Raw genomic sequence first — 24,665 nt, 5'->3', positions numbered from 1 at the left:
AACAAAAATAAAAAGGTTAGGAGTAGATCAGAGGAGCCAGTGCTGAGACAACAGCAGTAAATGCACCTGGGGGCTAGGCTCAGACTGCAGGGATGCCTCTGCAGGGGCAGCAGGAGATGAGGGGAATGGAGTGCCGTGGCAGATGGGAGGGATGAGATGCAGGAAAAGGAGAGGTGAGAGAGGGAACATGCAGGAGGACAGGAAGAAGCATAGGGTTGGGAAGAAGAATGCTCTGAAGCTTTTGTGCTCCCTTTCCTGTTGCTTTCTCTTGCTGGCTGAGGGCACATGAAGATGCTACATTTACACAGTTTGGCTCAAGGAATTATACCACTTTTTCTCTTCAAACTCAAGGTAACCTTCCCCAGAGGAGCAGCGCTTTTATGAGTACCTATTAAACAGGTTGCTGAGTGTAATTGTCAAAGCTTCTCAAGAAGCCAAATTTTATAAAGGCTTTGACAAAAATGGTGTAACTGGAGTTTGGGGTGGTTAAAATAAAAATGGGACTGTGCAATTAATAGGTAGATAGATGGATCAATTGATTGATCTTGTTCACAGTGGCACACTTTGGAGATTTAACCAACTGATTGGTTGCAGAGTATAAGTTTGCCAGATAGATACCTTGACAGAGAGACATAATGGAAGAGACAAAATGTAGGGGACTTATACAAGGTCTAATTTTCATTGTTGTTTATATTGGACTTCCATTTCTGATGTGCAGATTTGCATAGGCACAATAGATACAGCTTTGTAACTGCTCCTAACTCAGCTGCTGAGTAGGAGGTTTGGGAATTGGAGAATTCTGTGACCTAAAGCATAGGAACTCCAGAACACTCACTGTTGTTGGGACAGCAGTAGTAGAATGCTGTATTTGAATACCTGAAAGCAAAGCATGGATGATGTGATCAGATCCTATCCAAATCATCTAGCAAACCATCCATCCTCAGGGAAACAAATTAATGCCAATAAATGAAAGCCATCTCTTTGCTGTGATGGCAAGTGTTGCCAATGGCCTATGAAATAAGTTAGTTCTGGTGGTTTTGGTTTATACAGAGAAATACAAATGTGACATATAATTAGGTCATAAATCTGACTTCATTAATGTAGAACTGGCTTAATTAACTCTAGGCATTTTATTGAGAGGCTGTACTGCTCACCTAGACAATAAAGGGCTGGGCAGTTTCTATCTGTGAATTCTGTTTATCCTGAGATATTTGTTTCCTGAAGGTTTGCTACCTGGCGAAAATGATAGTTTGCCATCTGTGTTCTGCTCCAAGTACTTCTGACCTGGATGACCAGTAAAGGTTTCTGATCACCAAGACTCCTTTGCAGCAAGGACATATGTTCATGTTTCAGTCTATTGGGAAGGATCAGTCCTGGCCAAAAGGTGTATGGTTCCTCTTCATTTAGTTTACTTATGTGATGTCTCTGGTATGCTAAGTGAGGATTGTAATTTCTTTTCCTTTTTTGCTAGGAAGCTCTGTTTGGCAGGGACCTTTTGTGGAGGATATGCAGAACAGAAGCTGGAGTATCTGGATTTTATTGTACAGTTAATTAAAGTCACCAGAGTAGGCAGCACATCAGTGTGCAGCTTCTGCTTTTTACAACTATACACTGTCCTACAATTGTACTAGCGAACTTTCATATGCCAGTGCCAGTCTCTGTAGATGGAGAAGCTCCAAACCTATTTTTCTTCTGCATCCTCTGTCATCAGATGGCAAGGAGTTCACAGATTTACCTTCAGAGTAGACAGGCAGAGTTACCACCAGCATTCTGGGAGTGCTTGAAGCCTTTATCCAAATAATGTTGATACAAGATAATTTGGATAAATAGATCTATCTGCAAGCAGAGGGCCAAAAGTTCCTCTGGCTTTCACAGGCTGCAAGTGAAGTGATATTTTTCAAGGAAGCCATTTGACAGTGATACGTAAATAAACTAGGGACACTTTGGTCCTGGGCATTTTCCAGACTACTTTTCCAGCTCTCTGTATTATACAAAACACAGTAGGTGTGGGGAGCTGCTAGGAAGGAAAGGACAGAGAAGAAGGTGGACACAGGAAGCGTGGGTGGGCAGAAGCAAGAGGTGCTATGGGCAGAGGTTAATCCTGTTTGCACAGCCCCCAGGCACATTGGGTTTCCTAGTCCCTCCCCTGCTTTATTTCTCTTTTAAAGCATGGAATTTTCAGCGATAATCCTCCCTAAACCGCAGCATTTTTCAGGCGCTCTGTGTAAGTGAAACCATAATCTCTGGTAAAACAGACCGCTTAAGCTGCTGTAGCATTAGGCCAATCTGATCCAGCCTCTGGATTTCCGCTCTGCCCAGCCACCACTGAGAGGATTTCAGCCTGAAAGACTGTGTAAAGCCCTTGCAATGGGAACAACAGTGCTGGGCCTTGCCTTGCAAATCTGAGAAGAGTTAAGGGACCAGGAGCTATTTGTCCTGGTGTTGTGAGGCTGTTAAAACGCCTGTCAGACTCACAGTGGAGATGAGCCCAGCCCTCTCTTGAACACATCAAGGCTTATGAAGAAAAATTCCTCGCACCTTCCAGAGTCAGCACCACTTACTCAGTGTGGGGGGATAAAGGAGCCAACAGTAACACGGCAAAGAGACCTGGACGCAATAATGCTAAACGCTTTTCTCTCTAAGAGTAGTGGAGAGGAGGAGAGTATAAGGTCAGACAGCGAATGATTGCACAACCAAAACTCAGACTTTTATGTGTCTATTTATCTATCTGTCTATCTGTCCCTATACACCCTGCAAGTGCACAGACATAACTTATATCCCATGTATCTTTACTGATGGATGGTATTTACCATTTTTTACTCCTTTGTTGTCCAACTCTCCCCTGACTAAAAGCACCTGAATTCTGTCTCTGATATAGCTCCTGCCACTGCTATGCTGGAATAATTGCCCCAGCAGTGAATTATAGCTCCAAAGTGTGTCAGTGTAGACGAGATCAATTGATTGATCTATCTATCCACCTGTGAATGGCACAGTCCCATTTTTCATTTTAACCACCTCAAACTTCAGCTGCACCTTTTTTGTTTTCACTTTTGATTTTCTCCATTCTGTAATTCTTTTTTATTTGTGATGGAGAACTTCCCCCTTCTATCCTAAGTCCCACTACTGCCAGCAAGCTGTGGAATAGTGCCATACTGGCTTGTCTGTGTCTTGCTGGGAGCATTCCTCAGTAAGGTTGTATCAGCAAACCCCAACGTATCTGTCTTGCTCCTAAGTCTGGAATCGAATAGGGGGGTGGAATGAGTTTGCAACCTCTTTCCAAAGCAGCAGTAATCTATTCCTGACCCAATCTCCTTTCTTCTTCTAAAAGACAAACAATATCCTTGTTTGTAAGTGACTTCCCCCCAAAAAAAGAATCTCTCACTGTCCTGATGGGGGAAATTTGAAAGAGTCAGCAGGGCGGGGATATGGCTGGAAACATATGAGAGAACCACATTTTATGCATCTCCTACTCCTCTCTTTCTGACTGTACTTGCTGAGTTATGGCTGTTTTTCTTCCTTTCTAACCCTCTCCTCTGTTATTCTGGCTGAGAGTGAGAACTGGTGATCCCTGGCCTAAATTCCCCCTGCAAATGAAGGGATTTTGGCCAGACAGGGTGAGAGGAAGATTCACAGCTTTGAGTTCCTACAGAGACTCATGCTTTCTCTTTTATCATGCTCTCTCCTGCTGAAGGGAAGGGAAGCAGAGGGGGTTGCAGGACTAGATAAGCTGCTTGTTTTTCATTGCTGGCTTCCTGGAGGATAAGCTACCTGCATCCAGTGCTCCTTTTCTTTACAGTAAACGAAGAATACCAAGATGGCATATCCATGCATAAGGGATGGCTTGTACACACCCACTCAACCCTGTTCACCATCTGGACAGCATTTCCCATTCTTCATCTTTTCCTGAGGTCTCTACCAAATATTTGTATGACCCCAGTTCCCCACCCTTTAGAACACATATCCTTACAGCATCGCTTAGGGATCACTGTTTTATCTATGAGGAACTGAGCCCAGAAAAGACATACCTAAGTTCATGTATGAACCCTGTGCCAAAGCTGAATCTTATCTCAGGAGTTTTGGATCCTATGCTTGTATCCACCATTGAAACATCTTTTTAATCTCTATTCCTTCGAAGAGTTTTGTTGTGGCAAACAGAATGGCACTGAGTCCTCAGAACTCATGGACCGGTGAATTTACACTATAGGCAGAGGAGTCACAGCATTTTATCCCATGTGGGAATCTTGCCTCAAATTCCAGAAGCCATACAAAAGACCAAACTGGACTGACATAGCATATTGTTAGTTTCTTCTTTCTGTCATGTTAAAAGAACCACTTTTCTATTCTTAGTTTTCTAGGTTTTCTGGGGCAAGGGCATTATGCAAATTGCACTGAAGATAAAGACTGTCCTATTTTTTTTCCCTTCTCTGATCATAACAGGCCTGTGCTAGAAGAATTGAAAAGTATGCAAAGACTAATCTGCTTCTCGTTATACCTTTTGTGTCTTCCTGTTGACTGGAGAATGAACCTTGTGTGTTCAGGTTTATTTTCTGTTTCTGCACACATCTATCCATGTTCTTAGCCCATTACATTGTTGAAGTACATGTTTAAAGAAACAACCTTGGATTGCTTTCCCCCAGGAGTCGACACTGTTGTGACATCACATCACATGTCAAGTTTTGAATTCTATTTGCCCTATTTTTTTCATAAAACTGGATTTTATAAAACTGTGTCTGATCTGATTAACTGCTGCTCTCAGAGTAAACTGACCTGCTAACTCTGTATGTTACTTTAAAGAGAAAATTCTTATGGTCTTCATACAGACTAAAACACAGAGCTTCCAGTAGACCTGTGATCTGGACTTACTCTTTGAAGCTGTTTGAGCACTGTGAGTACTGGTTAACCACTGCAGAACTCCACTGAAGTCAGTTTCGTTTGGCTCTAAGAACATTTGTTTGCAGATGGAGCAGATGAAGTGTCCTAGTTTGAGAAGATATGCTTTAAAGACTTGGGCACAGGGGGGAAAGTTGTGCAACTTGTGCACTTGGCAAACTGAGAAGTTCAGTGAATTTTATATTGTTGTCTCATTTCTTGAGTCCCAGCCCACCAGATTTGGCCATTTCTCCCTGCCTTGAAGTGTAGTATATGCTTGTTCCTGGGTGGGTTGCGACTTGAATATTACCTCTTAAACCGGATGTTTTTGAAATATAGGCTGGGAAATGCAATTAGAACACGTTAGTTTTTCACATAGTCCTCATTATGGGTAACTCCAAGGTTTCATCATAATGATATTTTACTAACCATAAGATAGAATAGATGTTCCTGGGTAGCCTGCAGCAATCCTGAACTTAAAAAGATGGGCCAAAGATTGCCGTAAGCTTTCCATTTCTCGGAAAGACTGCAGTGGGTAATTTCAACTGTACAAGCAGTGGGCCTGATTAAATCCAGTACAGCTGATGGAGATCAAAATTATTAACATCTGCTGACAGGTGTTGCTTAACACAGATATAAAGCACAGTCTTTGCTGTCAGTGGGCAAATATCTACATCATAAAAAATTTTATCAAAGCCATACTCATTGGATCCTTCATTTAGCCCCAGAAGAAAAGGCAAAACCTGAATTGTTGGGAAGACAATATAATTATTTTCTCTTTAAAAAAGTCCCCTTTTGTCCAGCAGCATAGAGTGTGGCAATGCTGTCCTCTTGCTGAAGAAAACTGGGCTGGCAATGCCCATTCACTGCTATTGTCATTATATGACATTATTGTCATTCACTGCTATTGTTCACTTAAATGCTAATTTAAGGAAGGAAAAGATATTATTTCTTTTAGGCCCATTCATTTCTGGGTTTCTCAGTTCAGTATGCCTTTCAAGCCCCCAAGCTGCCTTCTTCAGCATCGTAAAGTTATTGTCAGTGAAACTTATATTGAATGCATGGAAATAGTTTATGTGATTCCTTTCCCCGCCTGCTATTCCTGTCTGTTCCAGGAATCATTCATCTGACTATCTATCACTCTCAGCCATTTGGTCCTGGAGAAGAATAGTAACACCTTTTGCCTTTCCAAATTCCTGTTGACTAGATAAGATATTATCTCTTCTTGAGGAGGGGATTCAGTTGATTAAATTTGGAGGTCCTGTGGACTTCTGCTTTTGCCAATTTCTCACCTTAAATATGAGAGGCTTGTTCACAGAAAATACCTCCTTCGTTTTGGTGAGGCAGGATAGTAACAGCCTTGTAACAGCTACATGAATGACTATCATCTTCCATTTTCAGGGCATTGAGGCATCCAGAGGTGTGCCCAACAGGCTGTTTGACTGCTGTGACTTTAGCCGTGGTGCTGTGCCACAGAGTGTGGGTCTGCATCTATAGGATCTGCCATCACTGAAGCCAATTTGGGGTCCCTAGCCATTTGCTAAAGAGGTTTTCTTAAGTCAGCTCAGTCAAGCCCTGACCGGGGCCATTGCTCACTGGTGTCAGAGGCTAAAGTAGACTGGAGCAAGAAAGCAAATTTTCCCCAGTACGAACAAAGAAAAGGGGAGGAAATGCTCCCCCTCTCAGCATAATGATATAAGTGCAACTGAATGTAACAGTCAATTTAAGTCATGCTTTAAAACAGCAAGCTGGATCAGCTTGTTTCACATCTCCACTATGAGGCTGTTTTCTAAAAGGTTTAATTTTATGGGTGGTAACAAATATTTTGACAAATACAAAATTTACACTAAACATGGTTATTTCAGTTTCTGCTGAGTAGATGGACTTCATCATGTGCACATTTATTTAAGCAATTATGTTGTTTAATATAATTTGTCTTCACATATTATTATATGGAAAATAGTGAATGATGAGTCCATATTATTATTCTATTAGATTATTAACTTTTTACTTGTGATCTGTGTCAAGTTATATTTGGATGGAAATTAGAATTAAATTAAAAACAGTATTTGTAATTATTCATGCTAATTAAATAAAATGACCACAAGTTCCCTGACTTCCTAAATATACTAGAACAGAAAAAGCAAGCTTTTCTAAGCAGGTTTTGCATTAGAAATTACATATTAAATGAAGGAAAGGACAGATATAAGAAGGAATTTGAACTGATTGCAGAACCTTATTTTAAAACTAATAGATCTCATCCTTTCACACCAACCTTAATTCACTCAGCCTTAATTCACTTAATTTGAGGAAAACAAATATTCCTGCTTTTTCAAATCCTAATTTGTTTCTTAGTTTTGAATGACCAGGTTATTGAACAGAACAAAATTCTCTTCAGTCACTCACTAATCTCTAAGGAAGGAAATATCTTCACCTCGAAGGAGGCTAAAGTTCTCAAAGGATTGTTTATCATTTCAGAAAAATTTTGGATCCAGGTGTCTAGCCAGTGATTTCTCCATGCTTAGTATCACAGCTTTCTTGAAAACTTTCATAGAAATCAGATGCTGTTTAAGTACTGGTTTTTTATGTTTTTCAGACATAACAAGTAGCCTTTATGTCAGTAATTCCAGGGTTTTTTTGCATACATTAATATCTGAATTAAAAAAATTAAACTGAAAAAAAGTCGGAACCTGTGCCAGAGAGGAGAGGTCTGGAGGAAAGGGAAATTGATGAGGTTTATGCTTTTTCGGTGCCTTTGTTTGACACATTGTGAGTTGTTGCCAGGATTTCTCACCCTAGATGATACTTGTTGTTTTAGGGAAATATTTATTTCCCAGAGAGAAGGAAACATTTTCTATATAGGACGTGATAGCTGCTTTGGTGTGTGGTGATGACTTTAAAGTTCTCTATTCCTGTTAATAGGTGCTAACTATAGAACAGAAGCACTCATAAGCCTCCTCAGAGGAAGAGAATGGGACACATACTTCCACTTCAGTCAATGGTAGAAATTCCCGAAGTGGGGTTTTTTTCCATCTTATCTTCTACCTTTTCTTTGTGGATCTCACAGATTGTAGTGGGCTTGCAAACAAGGTCTATTTAGTAAAAACTGCTGGGATTCAACCGTAAGGGAAATTTTTCTTCCCTTTTGCTGTCATTTTACATTCCACTTAGAAGGTAAATCCATCCCTTTAGTAGTCTTTTAATGAGCAAGTTTCAAGCCATACATGAAAAGTCCATTGTGCTTTATTTGCCATAGTGCCATGTCTCTGTTGGGTAACTCCTGGGCTAGATAATTGAGTTGGAAAGGTCTCTGTTCCCAAACTATTAATCTAAGTCCCCAGAACTCAAAACCTGGTTTGAATACACCCCATTTCTTTCATGCATGACTATTCCAGAAGCTGTGACTTCTGATGGTGCTTAAAGAAGTATCTAATTGTTCTCTTCTTGATTCAAGGCTTCTGTGAACACTTTGTGCAATTCCTCCTGTCTTGAGGTTCTCCTCTGCTTACCTCTTGGCTGTTAGCTACCAAGTACCTTTCAAACTTGAAGGTCTGTGGAAACTGGTGAATAAAAGAAAGCTATTGAGGTTTTCTGTGTTTACTTAGTCCTGTACAGATATATACTCATCTGCCTGGACTGTTTGCCTTCAATAGAAATAACTGAAGTAGAACAACTCTGAACAACAGAATTCTTGTAATGTTGTTCAACTGCATGTACTCTCCTTATCTTGGTATTTTCAAGCTTGGATCTTTGCTTCTGATTGGTGTCCAAAGATACTGTCCAAGAAACTGTCAGGGATCTATGCCAAGCCAGCTATGAGGGCCATGCAACAACAAGGCAAGATATAGCTGGCCCACTGTCTGTGCGTGCGGAAAGAGGAGGTGTTATACTCAGGCAGCTCTGAAGAGCTTTCTCTCTCTGAGTCTTCATAAAAAAGTTGAAAATTTCTGCATTGTCTGTTCCGTATGAAGGACAGCAGGAGCATGTTTCCTAGCCTAGTGTCCAGCTAGTCCCTAAGTGTCAACTCATTAATGGAAATTCTTTGCACATACTTAATGGGGAGAAATAAGGGTGACCTGTTTTCTCCACAGTAAAACAATGTTTTTGTTTACTTGCTTTAGGAGATGTGAGTAATAAATGGGGCATCTAAGATGTGTTAGTAGAATAATTGTCTGAAAGGGAGTGTTTGATATTGACAGTACTAGACAAGGCTGTGCTGTATAAAACTATGGTGCTAAGCTGTGTCTTTGAATAGATGCCCAGGACTTTGGGGAAGGCCTTCTGGTGGCTGCCCGTTTTGCAACATTTCTAGGTCTTCAGTTCCAGGAAGCCCACAGACAGATAAAGGGACTTGAGTAACACTGTTCCTTATCTATCTCATTACATTTCAAGATTTTAGGCAGCTACATATTGTTGAGGTTTTGATGGCTTTTGAGGGCTGTATTCTCAGAATGGTGTGAGCTGAAACAGCTTGCTGAGAAAAGCTAGTCATGAGCCAGAGAGAAGAGAAGGACTTTCTCTGAAGTCTTCAGGAAGGACAAGAATCCAGTGCTGTACAGCTTTAGTTTGGAAAGACCTGGTGATACTTTTTTTCTGTCTGGGAAGACTGAGATGGGGAGACTTTCTTGTAGAGTGAAGCTAAATCTTACATCGTGAAGTGACTGCACACAGAGCACCCTAAATGGATAGATTCGTTTCATATTTGTTACAGGTATCACCTGAAAGAGCAGAGAGGCTTTTCAAAGATGACACCATAGCAGCAAAACAGGCAGCCAGCAATTCAGTATCCACTATTACTCCAACATCCCTTCTTGGGAGCAGGACCTGGTTGATACCAAAGAAATCTGTATGCTGTCAGCCACTTCTTTCATTTCCTAGCTAGGGTAGACCAGGAGGCAGCACGGAGTTCCTCACCTCTCTGGTTCTTCCCAAAAGCATTGTCCAGCCCCATAGCAAACATATAATGAATCATTCATCTTTAATAGATTATGCAAATTGAGAACATCCGATCAATGAAGATCAATACCTGCAACCATTTAATTGCCAGCAAAAACATTTTAAGAATGAGCATTATCTGAAGTCCTTTCTTGGGTAATGGCACCATTAATCCAAACATTGGATCCTGGCCTAAGCGTAGAGGAAAAACTCTCTACCCCTCTTCCCCTGATGCTTTAGAGGGTGTCGAGGGGCTTTTTTTTTCCCTTTTCATTTCCAGTTTCTGAGTTTCTCCATCATTACCACCAGTGAACAGCTCCCAGTGCTAAAAGTTCTGCTTTTGTTACTCTGCACTGATTGAAATGTCGCATACAGATTGAGATGTTAGTGCTAAGTTGCCACCTGGGAATGTCAAGCTGGGTCTGAAATGAACTTTCTCACTTTTGGATCCAGATGGATCAGATGTGGATGTTCTCGAGCTGAGCTGGGAGTGTGGCAGGGAACAGAGTGAGAATGGCACAGGGTGGGGGGTCATGAAGAAATTTTTTTGCCTTAGCCTATAGTCTCTTCTGGGAGGCCAGATCTATCTCCTTCTGTGCCCATGTGAGAGTAATGTCCAAAGCTTGTGTAGTGTTCCCAGCCTTCAAGAAGCCTGCTCTCACATTAACAGGCTGGAATGAACCATCTTCACTTAGGAAGAAGGACTAAAAGGAATTATTTTAATGGACCCTTTGAATCTTAGGCTCTGATTGTAGATGCGTCACCTTTACATCCAGCTGTGGGGATCTGCCTTGCTCTCCTACTGGCTTTGCCCCCCAAACCAGGAAAATATTTCCTGTAAGAGATGTAGGTCTACTAAACAATAGATGAACACCAGCTGAGTTTTGCCTTGCATATGCAAATAAAAAGAAAGGTAGAACAATTTTGCCACAGCTAAGCCATTTTTTTCCAGTTGGCTAAGAAACCGCACGGCTACAAGGATTCTGAATCGAGCCTGATAGCAGTAAAAGCCATGAAAAAATTCAGGGGATGTCACGCTTTCTAGATGTTCCCTAAATAATGTAGTTCATCTCCCCATGTTCTCCACATCATTTTGTAGACCTCACACTGGATAACCTCTGTATTTGAGTTAACCGTTACTATTCCTGCCTGATGCCAAAGTTCTTCATAGCCAAAAGTTGCATGCAACAACATGCCTTTGCTCTGTGTTTGCTGAACAAGCTATGACTACCTGCCTCAGCCATGAGCTGCTTTGACAGCAAGGGCTATTAGCTGGGGCTTTTGCAAGAAAAAGTTGAGATACAAACACCAGTGCTCTTGATTCTGTGCTATTAGAGGACAACTTTTTGGCCAAGAGACAACAGCTTCTCCCCTTGCTAACAGGATTTAGACCTCTTTGTCATGAGTTGTTTCTCAACTTACGCCATGAGGTTTTTAGATTGGCCACAGCATTTGTAGAGAAAGAGAGATATACCAATCAGGGGTAAGTCACTCGAGCCTTGCCAGCTGCTTTAGCTGCCCAAGAGGAGATGTGCAAATCTATGGTAGCTGTGTGAGCAGCAAGCACTGGCAACTAAAGCCTGAGAAGAAGTGCTGTATGAATTAAGCACCGTATGAATAAAGGCACCAGAATACCTCCTTACAGCTCTAGACATACACAGGGCAGGCAGTCTAACACTAACATCATGACGTGTGTGCCTTGTGGCCCCAGGACAACCCTGTGCTACTCAGGTTCTGCATGTGCCACCAGCGAAGAGGAAGTTTCAGTGAAGCATCTGCTGCAGAGATTCCTTACTATTTCTATGCATCCTGATTCCTCTGCTGTCATGCGCTTACACACAGTTTCTACTCTCCCAGACACACCTGACTTTAATGTGCCCACACATGAGGGAAAGCTGTGCACAAATTTTTTTTGCTAGCTTTCATTAGAGACTCACGGGCTTAAGGAAGAGGGAGTTTAGCAGTCACAGTTCAGCAGACCTCAGTATTTAATTTGCAAATGCCCCTTCCAAATGCCAGGGCTGAATAGAACTTATACTGTTATTTCTCCCCAAGAAAACCAAGTGCAGATCATGGATAATCCATGACCCTGTTGTTCTCAGATACATAAGAAAAAATCACAGTGCATATTTGGACATATCTGTCCTCCACCAGCATACAACCCTAAGTCCCATCTGGGCACACAAGTTCCCGATTCACATCTGGGTTTTCCTGTCTTTGAGTCACACCTGGACACATCTAGGTGTACCCAAAACTGCCAATACTCTGAATTTCAAGCTTCTCTTGAGCCCTTATGTTCTCCACAGTCTTTCTGTCTCTTTCCATGTTTGCCACAGAGGGATATCTTGCATTAGCAGAAAAAGCAGAAGCTAATGGTGATGAGGGAAATAAATAAAAAGCTTGGTTCTGCTGTTTGGTCAGGCAGCTTACCGGTCACCACAGGGTACGTCTGGGGTCCTGACACATTTGTCCCCAGGTCTGGGTTAGCAGAGGTGGATAGACTTGATTTGACTTCATCGAGACCAGGGGTCAGAGCTGGGAGGGAGTACTCATTACCCTGGGGAAGAGAGGAGAAAGACAGCTCGCTATTGATGCGACGGGAGAAAGGGAAGGGTGTACAGATGGGGGGGAGGAAGAGGAGAGATGCAAACCCCTGCACAGATGGAAGAGGAGGAGGAGGAGGAAACGGAGAAGATAAAGTGACAAGAGGGTTGTGGGGGGTTCCTAGGATGAACTATCCCACCCACCTGCATGACACTGCGAAGAGGAAGAGGGGTGAGGGATCTGACCTGTTTTCTGTGATATGGCTGAGCCTTCGTTCAGAGCTGTGGGGATGGCTGTCTGTGCCAGCCCAGGGGAAAAGAAAGGGGGAATCCTCATCCCCTCCTCTTGGCTGAGTGGAGGTGGGAGATGTTTGCCCTGGTGACAAAGACAGCTGGGGCATAGGACTGCAATGACATGACTAGGACAGGCAGGCTGTAGGAAGCAGCCACTGTTGGCCCACTGTCGCCAGGGTCTCTGCTTGAGTCATCTGCCTCCCCTCCACTGCTACCTCTGTCCTAGCTTTTTAAAAACAAAGAAGCCTCATCCCCTGCCTCTGTCACTCTGTGCATTGGGGTATGAAATTGGGGAGGGGGGAGCCACATGGCTAACAGAAGGGTGGGAGGGGGAGAGCCATTGAATCTGAAAGGGTGTCCTGTCCGAAAGGCTCTGGTAATTGCCTTTTTATTGTGGCAGCCTCCAGACCAGACGCGGGAGCTGGAGAAACCGGGAAGGCTACAAAACAGCAGGAAAAGTTGCTCTGATTAATATTACGTTAAATTAAAACTGATTTTCTGCTCTTTCTCCTCTGTTTTTTTCCATGCACTTCCCCAACCCCCTCCTCACATCTCCCCCTCCTCCAGTGGGCTCCCCGCATGCTGCCCCCTCCCCGCCCCTGTCCCTGCTTGGCTAGGACTGCCTAGTCATTTCCAATTCCTTCTTGTATTGATCTTCCTGTAGAAATCAGTTTTGTAATTAGCTGCAAATTAGGCCTTCTACTGGGGGTGAGCCTGCCCCCTGATTTATCACCAGAGTAATTCGCTGTGATCGGAGAGAAATTAAAATGAACTCAATTAGGCTTCGGATTTGCTTTATGGGCCCTGCTCAGAGTTTCAGGGGGAAAAATGACTGTGCTGGTGCTTAATAGTCTAATGAAAGTAAATAAAGGTTATTCATTGTAATAAACCCAGGGACTCTGGGATGAAGGGAGTCCACAGCCAGCCTCTCCTTCTCTTCCTTTGTTGGTTTATGGCTTGGGGCGGTTTAAAAAGACTTTTGATTTTCATTTTATTAAGACAAACAGCTTTTGGGATAAAAGGCCAGGAGAGCGGGGGAGTAAAGAAAAGGTGGGCAGAGCTGCAGAAGTGTGGAAAACTAGGTTGGAGATGGGAGTCAAGTCTCAGCTTTGGGCCATGAAGGAAAATGATCGATTAAAACCCAACCCTGTGGCTCACTGGTCACTGATGTCACCTAAGAGTGCAGGAGTTTCTGTGCAGTGCTGTGTGCCACTGAACATGTGTGGTGGTGTAGGCATGTTCGTGGCAAGAACATGGATGCATAACTGCAGGTGTGAGTGCAGAGGGAAAAGCAGATATGGGGATTTAGGGACAGCATAGTGTGAGTGTAGAGAGGAGGTAGAGCTCATGTACACATGAGCATCAGCACAGTGATATAGTTACAACTAGAAAGTGCTGTAAAATGTAAATGTGGTGTATGTGCAATAATAGGTCAGTGTCAGAACATGGGGTGGAGAGGGGGAGAGGGATTTTGGTGAAGGAATGTCCCTACCATCATTCTATCAGTGCCTGTGGTTTCTCATTACCAGGCCAGGCCCTCACCTGCTCAGATTTGATGTGCTCTGATGTTTGAAAGACGTCAGGGTAAGAAGGACGCTCAAAAACTCGATCTAAAGCTTCCAGCTGCTGCTGGGTGAAAGTGTCGCCACGAAGGTGCTTCCGCAAACTGTCCACGCTGCTCTGGGAATCTCCATTGGGAACTGAGCCCTCGGATACATCTGCAGGGCACAGACAGAGAAAACAGGGAGTTAGCACCACCCTGGCTTGGATTGGCAAGGGATGCAGGACAAGGACAGAGTGGGGAAGAGTAAGGCCCTCTGCTTCCACCCAGGTAGCTGTGCCACTCCCAAGGGAAGGGGAAGCTGCAGGGACCCAAGGGAGCCCCCTCTTCTCTGCTGGAGTGGCTAGGCTGTTCCTGTGGGCTCTGTGGGACTCTCCTGCCCAGAATGAGTGAGGCTGTGGAGAATGGTGCTTGGCTCAGAGATGAGTTTCGGTTCCGCTGATTTTCAGTGTTAAAAATTGCCAAATCTCCATTGCTGAGCATAAAATGGGAGCAAAGCACAGCGATTAGCACTGCTAGAAGACTGGTGGAGGGGCAGTTCATAGAGAAACCAGAGTGCTGAGGATGGACTGTACTGGAGAGAACTGAGGAAGCCTGCAATGTTAAAAAGGCTCTCTTACAGCTTGAAGGGAAGTCAGTCTCTGTTGTAGCTCCCCAGTCCCATGAACAGCTATCAGTGTTATAATTTCCTTCTCATCTGATCATACCCCAGATGAGTCTTTCATCCCCTTCAGATAATAGGAACAATCCTGCTTCTGATTCCATGTTTCCCCAGAGACAAATCTCTCCCTGTGGGGCAACTGTCCCATCTAACATACACTGGTTTCTGTCCACTTGCCTACATGTAGCTTGTGATTTATCTTAACCCATATATCTGCTATAAAACTCCCTCCAAAATGAGATGAATCTTTGTCAGTCCTCCTTCTTATCCAAAATGTATTACAAAACCTAGTCCTACTCAGTGGGAATCAGCCTTCCTTTTACTAGGAAAATAGCCATTTTGGCAGATGCTTTCCCAGAACTGCATTTCTGCCCCTACAACAGCCCTCTGACATAGTCCAATCTCACTGCAGTGCCTCCTGCCACATTCCAGGGTATCTCTATTTCTGTTTTGCCATCCCACATCTCTTACAGCCTACTCATCCCCTTTGAGGTGAGTCCATTATAAATGCCCTGCCCCATCCAAAGTGAGTCTTTTCCTGTGATAAACCATCTGATCACCTACCTGGTTTTGTGGTTTTTTTTCTTCCCTGTTATCCCCCAACTCAAATGAGATGCATTTATCTCAGTTATAACCCCTTTTTATCTCAAGTGAGTGAGTCTCCTGCTATTAGCATCTGTCACATCCAAGGTGAGTCTGTCTGTTATAACCTCCTGTCCCAGCTGAAGTGAATCTTCCTCTGTCATAATCCCTCATCTCATCTGAGGCAAGTCTGCTCATTATAATCTTCTCCAACTGTGCTGAGTATCTTTCTGCTGTCACATCTCAGCCTAACTTCGGTGAGTCTGGTTATAGTCCCCTGCATCATCCATGCTGATGTACCTCCATACCCTCCATACTGAATCTCTACCTACTCTGCTTCATCAGACACAAGTCTCACTGTCTTATCACCCTGACTAATCTAAGATCAGGTTGTCCCTCTTGTGCTGTGACTGTCTTCCTGCTTTTTCATTGTTATTCCTTGTACTTAAACCTTTCTTGGTGGCCTCCAGTCTGTGAATCTCAGAAACTTGCTGTCTGTCAAGAAATTGGTCAAAGGTTCTGCATAGGCCTTTTCCCTCCTCCATGCAATCCCAAGGTGCTCATGGACATGTGATGCTTCCAGAAGCCTGGAGTGGCATTTACTGTGCAATGAACACCCAGAACAATGCCACTCTGCTGCTTCCTCTTTTAGCTCATGGGTGGTGCCAAGATGGGTATTTTCTTGGCACCGTTAATGCCCAGCTGGTGGCCCAGAGTTATGACTAAGCCTGCTGCCTTCTGGCTATGAGATATATCCGTTTATAGGTGATTATACGATATGATATAATCAATAGTACATTATATACAGTAGCGTAGTACAGTACCACTCACAAGACCATAGAAAATATTACATATTGATTTGTCCCTGCCAGCAGCCTTCCCTCGAGCAGCCCCTTCTCTCTTTCTTTTTCACCCCAAGCCAGAGAAGGGCTGTTTACTGGCACTGATCCCTGGCATTTTCTCCTCTCCACAGGTTTATTTGCCCAAGGGAACATTCTCAGGTTCCTGAAATCTGGAGTTCATGACAGATTTGACTAAGAGAAAACAAAGCAAAGATCAGGCTTGGTGGACTGCACACTGTATGTGTGATGCTGTTACTTTGGGGGGTGGGTTTCAGGAGGACTAGGGGAGTTCTGATCCTCTCTGCAGAAAGCTGGCACAGAACTCCTGGGTCCAGACTCAGAAAAAAAAATATGTTTCTGTATCAGTGCTTGCCTCAACCTGTCTGTAGCCTGTGAAGCTGTTTGTCTTTGAGGATTTTTCCATGTGTCAGTCAGTGTGCATGACTGTGCACACCATGATGCTAATACACATGGGTATTTTTGCAGTAGATAATTATTCTGGTGTTTAGATTCTGCATGACTGTACATGCCTGTCCAGGCGTTTGTCTGTGGTGGCTGGTTTTGGCTATGTCTGATTTTGAAGGATGGCAGCCCTACACTTTGCTTAGTGTTTGGTGTGAGTGGATGAGTGTACAGTAAAATCTGCATTGATTGTTGTTAAACCAGGTTTTACCCTTAGTGAGCTGTCCTGGGTGGTTACACGGATTAGTGCACACATGTACATGTATTTGCTATTCCTGTCTGCCTTTAGATTCCCATGCACGTGTGTCTCCCGCGTGTGCACAGGCCATGCCTTTGTGCGAAGAAGCTGAAATCACAGCTTTCCCAAGTCGCTGTAAGAGTCTCTTTTCCTTCATTTATTCAGGGGCCCTTCAGATCTTGACAAATCTGTCACTCTAAATTTGCGAGAGATTATGGTGCTCTCTGCCTAGCACAGAGAGAGGTGATATATGATATCTGCTGCCCCTATTGATTGCCTGATCTGGTGGCAGAGGGCTGGCGAAATGAACTTGAAATGAACATCATGCCTCAACTCATTGTGCGTATAATACACTACTTAATCCCACATTTTTGAGCCGCTATGGAATTCAATTGATCAATCATGTCCCTCTGATAGTACTGTTTTAGGGGTTATTGCTGCTCTGCTCACTGACCTTTCTATTTATTTATTTATTTATGTCTCTCTGTGTGTGTTTATGTGTGTGTGTGTGTGTGTGTGTGTACACACGCACGTAAGTGTGTATTTGTATTTGTGAAACTCAGGACCAGCTGTTGAGAAAGGATCTATACAGTCAGTGGGGAATGAAAGAAAAGGATGAAGGAAGGAGAAGAGCAAAGAATGGGATTAAAAAAGAAATCAGAATGATCAAAGCAAGCAAATGGGTAGGAAGGGGTGGAAAAGTTGTAAGGAGAAAGGCAGTGCTTTAATTTTGGTGGAAGTTGCTGGGGTGAAGCACAGTGGTGGGGATGGGGGAGTGGGGGTTTGGGGCACTCTGCCCTGGCCTAGGCTTTAAAATCTGCAAAAGCAAGAAAAATTTTGACAGAGGCCTGTCGGCTACCTCGAGGTGGATCTTGTCTAAACAGCTTTCAGTATTATTTGACTTAATAATGGTAGGATACACGAATCCCAAACTTCACAGAGCAATAATATGAACTGTGTATATAGATTTTACTGATGAAGCAGAGAAGATTTTGCAGAGATGATCCTGAGAGACAGATTTATATGTCTTGTGTTTCTAACATTGAAACATTCACAGTCACAGATCATTTTATTTTCTTCAAAACTAAAGGATTGTAAATCCCCGTATTTGTTTTCTGGTGTCAAAATCTATAGAAGATGTGGTTTCATTTTTTCCCTGAAACTGCAGGGGCCAGACACTTATATCTGGCAACTTAGAAGTTGCAGTTCTCTTCTAAGCATGTGAATCTCTGAGTTAGACTATCAGGGGAAGCCTCGAATTGTGTCATACGCAATTGTCATACGTCATATGGAAGCTGACAACCACATGGATATGAGCAAAGGTGGCAGAAAGGAGTGGAGAGGACTTTGGGGACGAGATGGGGTCCATCAAAGGGTTGTGGGTGCTAGTCAACTGAGAGCTCAGGGCCAAAATTTGAGTTGGGAAAGACTAGGAGATCCCATGAGGAATGGCACTGTGGTGGGCAATAGTTACTTCTATTGATGAAGAACAGTGCTAGGAGTAAAAGCTTAAGGGACGGGGATTTGCCAAGAAAGTCGATATTGGAACGGATTCTGTTGGAAGGGGTGAAGCAAGGTTTCACCCGCAGGATAACTATGGGAATACCACCTAGGTAACTGTGGTAGCTGTACCATTAGGAAGCACCTTCATCTTTCCCAGTTCCCTTTTACTGGCAAGGGAAACTCTGTGGTACTGTAACACAGGGACACCTCTCTCTTAAATTGTAAGGATCTTAACAAACAGCTTGAGAGGTGAACCATGGCCTCAGTCACTTTGTCCCTCACAAAAGAGCACACGGTTACTGTCAGTGTGATCAGGACTGGCCTTGCACATGTGACAGGAAATATCTTTCCTCCCCAGGGACTGCTGAGGGAGTGCACACAGCCCATGTTCAGCATAAACCCTCGACACAAGACACAGAAATGCTCCACGGGTGTCACAGAAGTATCCTGACAGATAACAAGGAAATGCTGTGCCAGAAGACACAGGAACACCCTTAACTGCATCTAACACAGGGAATATGCCTATTAAATAATTCCAAAAACCTAGATGTTCCCAGGCCTGGAAGCCACAAAGGCACCATCATGTACAAGTAGCACAAAGCAGCATAATACCATTACTTCCCTAGCTACAAATGACAGCACTTTTGCTCAGGGTGGGACAGGACTATCTCAACAAATAACTCAGGAGTATTTCTGACATAGGGAGACTTTTGTGGCACAGAAACATGTAGGAAAGTAATGAGAAGCTTTGCAGCCACCACACAACCGCAGAGGCACTGCTCTCTTTTGGGGCAAGAGCTATTACCGTCCCCATGACCCGTCTGCCTGCAGCCTTTTGGGGCTCTGATCTCAGCTGAGGCCTCACAACTCTACCAATAAAAATCACAGTCATAATAAAAGTGAATGTGACTGGCATGAGAACTGCCAGCCAGGTGACACAGCAGAACCCATCTAATTGTCAAAGGCTCCGAGGGAAGCACATCTCTCTGACGCAGCAGTGCTGAGCCGCCTGCTGCAATGCCATCCTTCTGTGCCAACGAGGCAACCTTGTCCTCTCCCACAGCCTGCCTGCACCATCCCTGCTGGGGTAGTTAGTGGGCACTCATGCCTACATGTGCTGCCCTTTCCCAAGTCACCCTTTTGTTTTAAGGCTGCTCTTTCCCTTTATCCGATTTCCCTTCTCTTTTTTCCTCTCTGATGTGTTCCCGTGTCCCCGTTCAGCCCAGCACTGTCAGGCAGCTTTCCTGGCCGTCCCGGGGGGCCTTTCCGCGCACTGCCAGTTGTTGCAGTTTCAAACTCAATTGTTCTCCTCGGTACTGAGGCAAATGGAGTCATTAATTACCTTCTATCGGCTGGGCCGAGTTCAGAATGCGATCGATAGCCAGTGCTTGTCATTCACGGCAGCCAGCCCTGTGCAGACCCTCCTGCTGCATTCAGTGTGGGTCCAGGAAGGAGCCCAGCACTATCAGACTGGGACTTCAAACCCTGGTCTCAAGATCCCAGTGGGTATAGCAAACCTCCTGCATCTGTGTCTGAGCTGACCCCCAACCAAGGGAGAGAGCAAGGACAAAGACCTTGTTCTGAAGGAGTGGATCACACATTTTTACATGGTCAGAAGTATCTGGTAGTGGTGTCCTGGTCTGCACAAGCTGATCCAGTCTGGCTATCACAATGATTCTAGAGAGATGGTTTGCATCCTCAGTAATTATTAAACTAATACTGTACTCCCTGCAGTAAGGACAAGGACAAGGACTGGCAGCCCTAATTTTGTGATCTTTTCACCTGTGCAACTTTCTTACCCTACTCAGTAGAGTTTGGAAAAGGAAGGCTGTAAATTTTGGTTACGTGTCCTTCCAGAAGAATTTTTGCAGTCTTTTAGGCAGTGTGAAAGATGTCATCTCTACATGGGTCAGTTCTGTGTTTCAGCATGCAGCAGCATGTAGTAGTTCTGCAAGGATTTTGAGTGCTTTGATTGTGATAACTGAACTGGTGGGGAGAAAGATGAACCTCAAATTCAGATGGGAAGGATCACAAGGGATTGCAGAGTAGAGATGATGGAGCATGGAATGGGCTGGTAAGGTTCAGTAGTGCATAGAAAAGGAATGTTATCGGGGATCTATGCTGTGATGGTGAAAGAAGATATAGTACAAGTTCAGGTTATGTACAGTATCCTGCAGAAACAGGGATAGTGGGAGATGAGTACTGGAGGATTATCACCTCGAGGAAGTGCATCACCCTTCATGAACTCTGCAGATGTTCAGATTCCTGTGTCCATTTGCCTCAAGGGAATCTGCAAGCCTGAATTTCAGTATGCTAATTGGTGGTATTGTGCTGGTCCACGTGTCTCTGTAATTCAAGTGTGTCAGCGACACATAGACTGTGTGTGTTTGTTACTTACATGCTCAGGCTTAGAGCAAAAAGGCTCAGAAACAAAGGGATTTTATGTTTTGAAATAGGGGTATAGCTCAGATGAGGAATTGGTGAGCAAGGCAGGCTGCTCGTGCAGGGAAGTGAGTGTGCCTGACCAAGGAAGAGTGAGATGTGTGCCGGTGCTTGACAGCTGGGGGCTGCACTGCTTTTAACACAGACATTGTGTATGACTGAGTACCTCAGATGGAGCAGGGATGGGCAGTGCAGCCTTAATACAGGGCTTACATGAGCAAAAATGGCAATGCTCAATGAGAATGTAAATGTAATGAATTGTGTGTGCAAATGTGTAATGAAGTGTGTGCTCAGATCTGTCTTGGATTATCATGGGAGCATGAAAAGTGCATTTAAGGAAGTAAGTGTGTGTATGCATATGCAAATCATATGTATTTACTACAATATCTAAGTGTATGATTGCAAATTTGGCCAATAGCCTCTGGAAAACTAAGTCTGTACAGATTTAGGATTGTGTGTTGGATATTAATAATCAACACATCTAGCCTTACTGAAAATGTCACTAAAAGCCTTTCTAGGTTTTAGGATGCAAGCAGCTGCCCCAGATGTGTACACAACGCATGCTATAATATGTGTGGATGTGCAGATGAGGTGTGTTAGCCTAGGTAGTCAAAGGTTGTGGCTTCTGTGTGAGCAATCACTGCAGTTTCATGACCTTTGGGTATGCTGGAGGTGAGTGGACATATTCTGCTCTAAATCAGGTAGTTGCATATCCGCAAGAATTCACATACCTCAGAGAGGCATTTGGATTTCTACCACTGTAATGAGGGACAGAGTGTGGCTCCAGTAGCTCTTATTAGCACTATTAGACTTGATGTTAGACAGATAGAAATGCAGCTGTCTCCAGGACCCAGTACATTTGCTTCGTTTATGTTGGTGGAGTAGCGAGCAGCACTCTCACACAGTGGGCCAGATCCTCTGCTCAGTGTAAATCTGTAAGTCTCTTGCATTTAGTGGTTGTACTGATTTACACATCCTGCAACTTATCAGAAGGGTTATCCTGATTTATGCTGTTGTGGTGTCCACAACATTGCATTTAGTGCAGTGCCCTCAAGGAGAGCTGCTATTGCAGGGCTCCAGAAGCTATGCTTTCCCTCTGCCAGACAAGAAGGTGTCCTTAGCATCATTGGTATGACTTAGCGCTTTTATCTCATCTTCCTAAGCCTGTTTGTTGGGGAGCTACTTCTTGGCAGGATCCCCTTTGGTAAACACATAAAAAAGGGTGGCTTTTGTTAGCTCTAAAGAACAGAAGCAACACAAAAAATTACATTGCATGCAGCCCTAACTATGCTTGTTTAGAGAAACTGCTTGCATTTATGAAGTCTTTGGTGCGGAAAGCAGGGTTGCAAATGACTGCATCAGAGCGACAGTAAAGGCCATTAATTTCCTGTTATGTTTTCCTGTGTTGGGGGCTTTATTAATTTAATTTTACACTGTCGAACAACAGCGAGCACTGACACCGCCACACTTGGAGGGTTTTTTTTTTCTCAAGCAGTGGTTTGCCTGACATGCAAATCAACACTGCCAGCAGGACTGCTAGAGACAAGGGAGGGGGCACAGAGCTGGAATCCCTGAGATTCCAGTGGAGAACACTGAGAGGACACCAGTGCTAGGGCTCAGCAGATCTCAATCAGACCATGGACACCTCTCATACACAATTTAGGAAATATTAATTCCTATTTAGCCTGCTGGGTCCCCCCCAACATGCCTCTTAATACCTCGTTTCCTTCTGTTTCTCTTGCTCTAGACTTTCTCTTCTTTTCATTCCTCCTTATTTCCCCTCATACTCACTTTTACCTTAACCTCACAAGTCATAGGAGTCTGTGCCTGCCCCTGAGCCAGATGCTAGTGAATCATGTTGTTGGAAGCTCTTCTGAGTCAGCACTAAACCAGTGCTCAAGCAGAGTGTTTTTAGAGCTGCCATTTTTGACATGCCATAAAACAAAGGCTCCAATCACTGAGAGTCATTAAAATTCCCATGGCATTTTTTGCAAGAGTGCAGACATTAACCTGGCTGTCCTGAACAAAATCCAGCCTGAGTGATTACCCACAGCATATCTTAATTCTCCTGTGGTTTCTTTTGGACATGGCACAGCAAAATTTCACAGTTGATGCTCTGTATTGTTCAACATCTGCCATGGTCCACCTGAGAGTCAGCCACGTTTCAGTAGTAAATGAGATCTTAAGAATGGGAAGGTTGATAAACAATATATGATACAGGATGGTTAATTGTAAAATGCAATGAAAAAGCTACAAGCTTGTGATGGGCAGCAATCTGCTTGAACTGTCACCATGCAAACTCTTTTTTTTTTTTTTTTGAATGATCATTCCTATAATAACTGTAAATCACTAGTAGACTAATTTGTCATCTTTTTGCATGAGCACATGTAAAGGACATTACTGGTATATGAAGGAACCTATACTGATATGACCTCTATAAAATGTATGTTGGAGATATGTTCCAATTTGTAAGAAGCAGTCCTCAAACGAGAGAAGGCCCAGTCATGGCAGCAGTCAGTTTCACAAACAATTGAGGGCTATGCAGAGAAGAGCCATAAGTATCTTTGAGGATTAGCTAGTGGGGTATTGTTTTTAGTTTGCTGGGATTTACTAAAGTTGACCCAAACTCTGAAACAATTCTGATCTTCATGCAAAGTCAAGTCTTCTATTCAAGGTGTACTTCTTCTCAGACTAGATGCCAAAACCCAAAGCAAAATAATGGTAGCTCCTTTGGGAAACTAGGCATGGAAGTATACCTGTGCTTTATAACACCCTTTTCTAAAGCACCTAAGAGAGCAGTATAAGGCACTCAAGACTTGATGAACATTTCGTTACACCATAGTCACCTCATTCAGGTTTAATAAGATGTCTGCAAATCTGTTCTAATGCAGATTCCCTAGCTTAAAAGCAGAATAGCACCTCTGAGCTCCCCAAAAAATTCAGGGCCAATGAGAGAAAAAAATCTTAACCTGCTGCCCATTCAAATGGAAACAGTGATACCCATGACCTAGGTCCTGTTCTGGCACTGTGCACCTGTGTATTTTCCTGTAGCTGTTGACCTGTGTGGGAAGAGGACTTTGTACCTTGAACTTCTGGGATGCAAGCAGTAGGATGCTTGGATGAATGAAGGAAAAGAGAAAGGAAAATCTGGATCTAGGCATTATTTTTAGGCCCCTTAACATAATTCTGACATTTTAAAGGGCCTTAAGATGGTCATGAATTGCATTTGACACCTATTCAGAGCATCCTTTATTTTATCTGATTGATGCATGGAAAAATCACCTTCAAAGAATTATGGAGGGAAACAGACAGAAGACAGACAGTCTGCTGGGTGTCAATAGATAGATACAGATACGTAACTGTAACTGCTTCTTTCAGGCCATCTACTGTTAACAGAGTTGTCCTCCACATGCAAGGTCTTAGAGCTTAGCCTAGCCTCTGCAGGCCAACACAAAATGCTGTTTGTTCCAGGTCTTGCTTGGCAGCTACAGAGATAGCTGGAGGAAATCCAGTGCTTCCTGAAAGGGTCTTAAAATGGTCACAAACTACATTTTTCTTTAATGCAAGGTCTGATGACAAAATTAAACACACTGGTTTTTCTTTCTTTCTCCCCCCCCACTCAAGTTGCCTCCCTGCCCCTCATCTATCCAGCCAAGATTCTCACGGGCTAATCACTTGGTGAGATCTTGTTGCTTCCCCCTGGGACCTAGTCAAACAAGGCTAGAGGATCTGA

At 43.6% G+C, this 24,665-nt stretch overlaps 1 protein-coding gene across 6 annotated transcripts in view; it reads right to left on the bottom strand.

Annotated features, from left to right (window-relative positions):
• The window catches only part of PAX2 (paired box 2), an 88,439-nt gene that overhangs the window by 15,724 nt on the left and 48,050 nt on the right, over positions 1–24,665 (bottom strand). For all 6 annotated transcript variants that reach the window (XM_027719129.2, XM_027719060.2, XM_027719102.2 and 3 more), the window contains 2 exons: positions 14,184–14,359; positions 12,235–12,361 (listed from right to left, as the gene is read on the bottom strand). In XM_027719129.2, the coding sequence (XP_027574930.1) occupies positions 12,235–12,361; positions 14,184–14,359 (303 nt within the window). The remainder of the gene's footprint in view (positions 1–12,234; positions 12,362–14,183; positions 14,360–24,665) is intronic.

The sequence above is a fragment of the Pipra filicauda genome, unplaced genomic scaffold, assembly GCF_003945595.2.
Source record: "Pipra filicauda isolate LSUMZ 115617 unplaced genomic scaffold, ASM394559v2 scaffold96_size2947999_pilon, whole genome shotgun sequence".
Classification (NCBI taxonomy): Eukaryota; Metazoa; Chordata; class Aves; order Passeriformes; family Pipridae; genus Pipra; species Pipra filicauda.
Note: the sequence above shows the minus strand (reverse complement) of the source record. Positions and strands in the feature narration are given on the sequence as shown.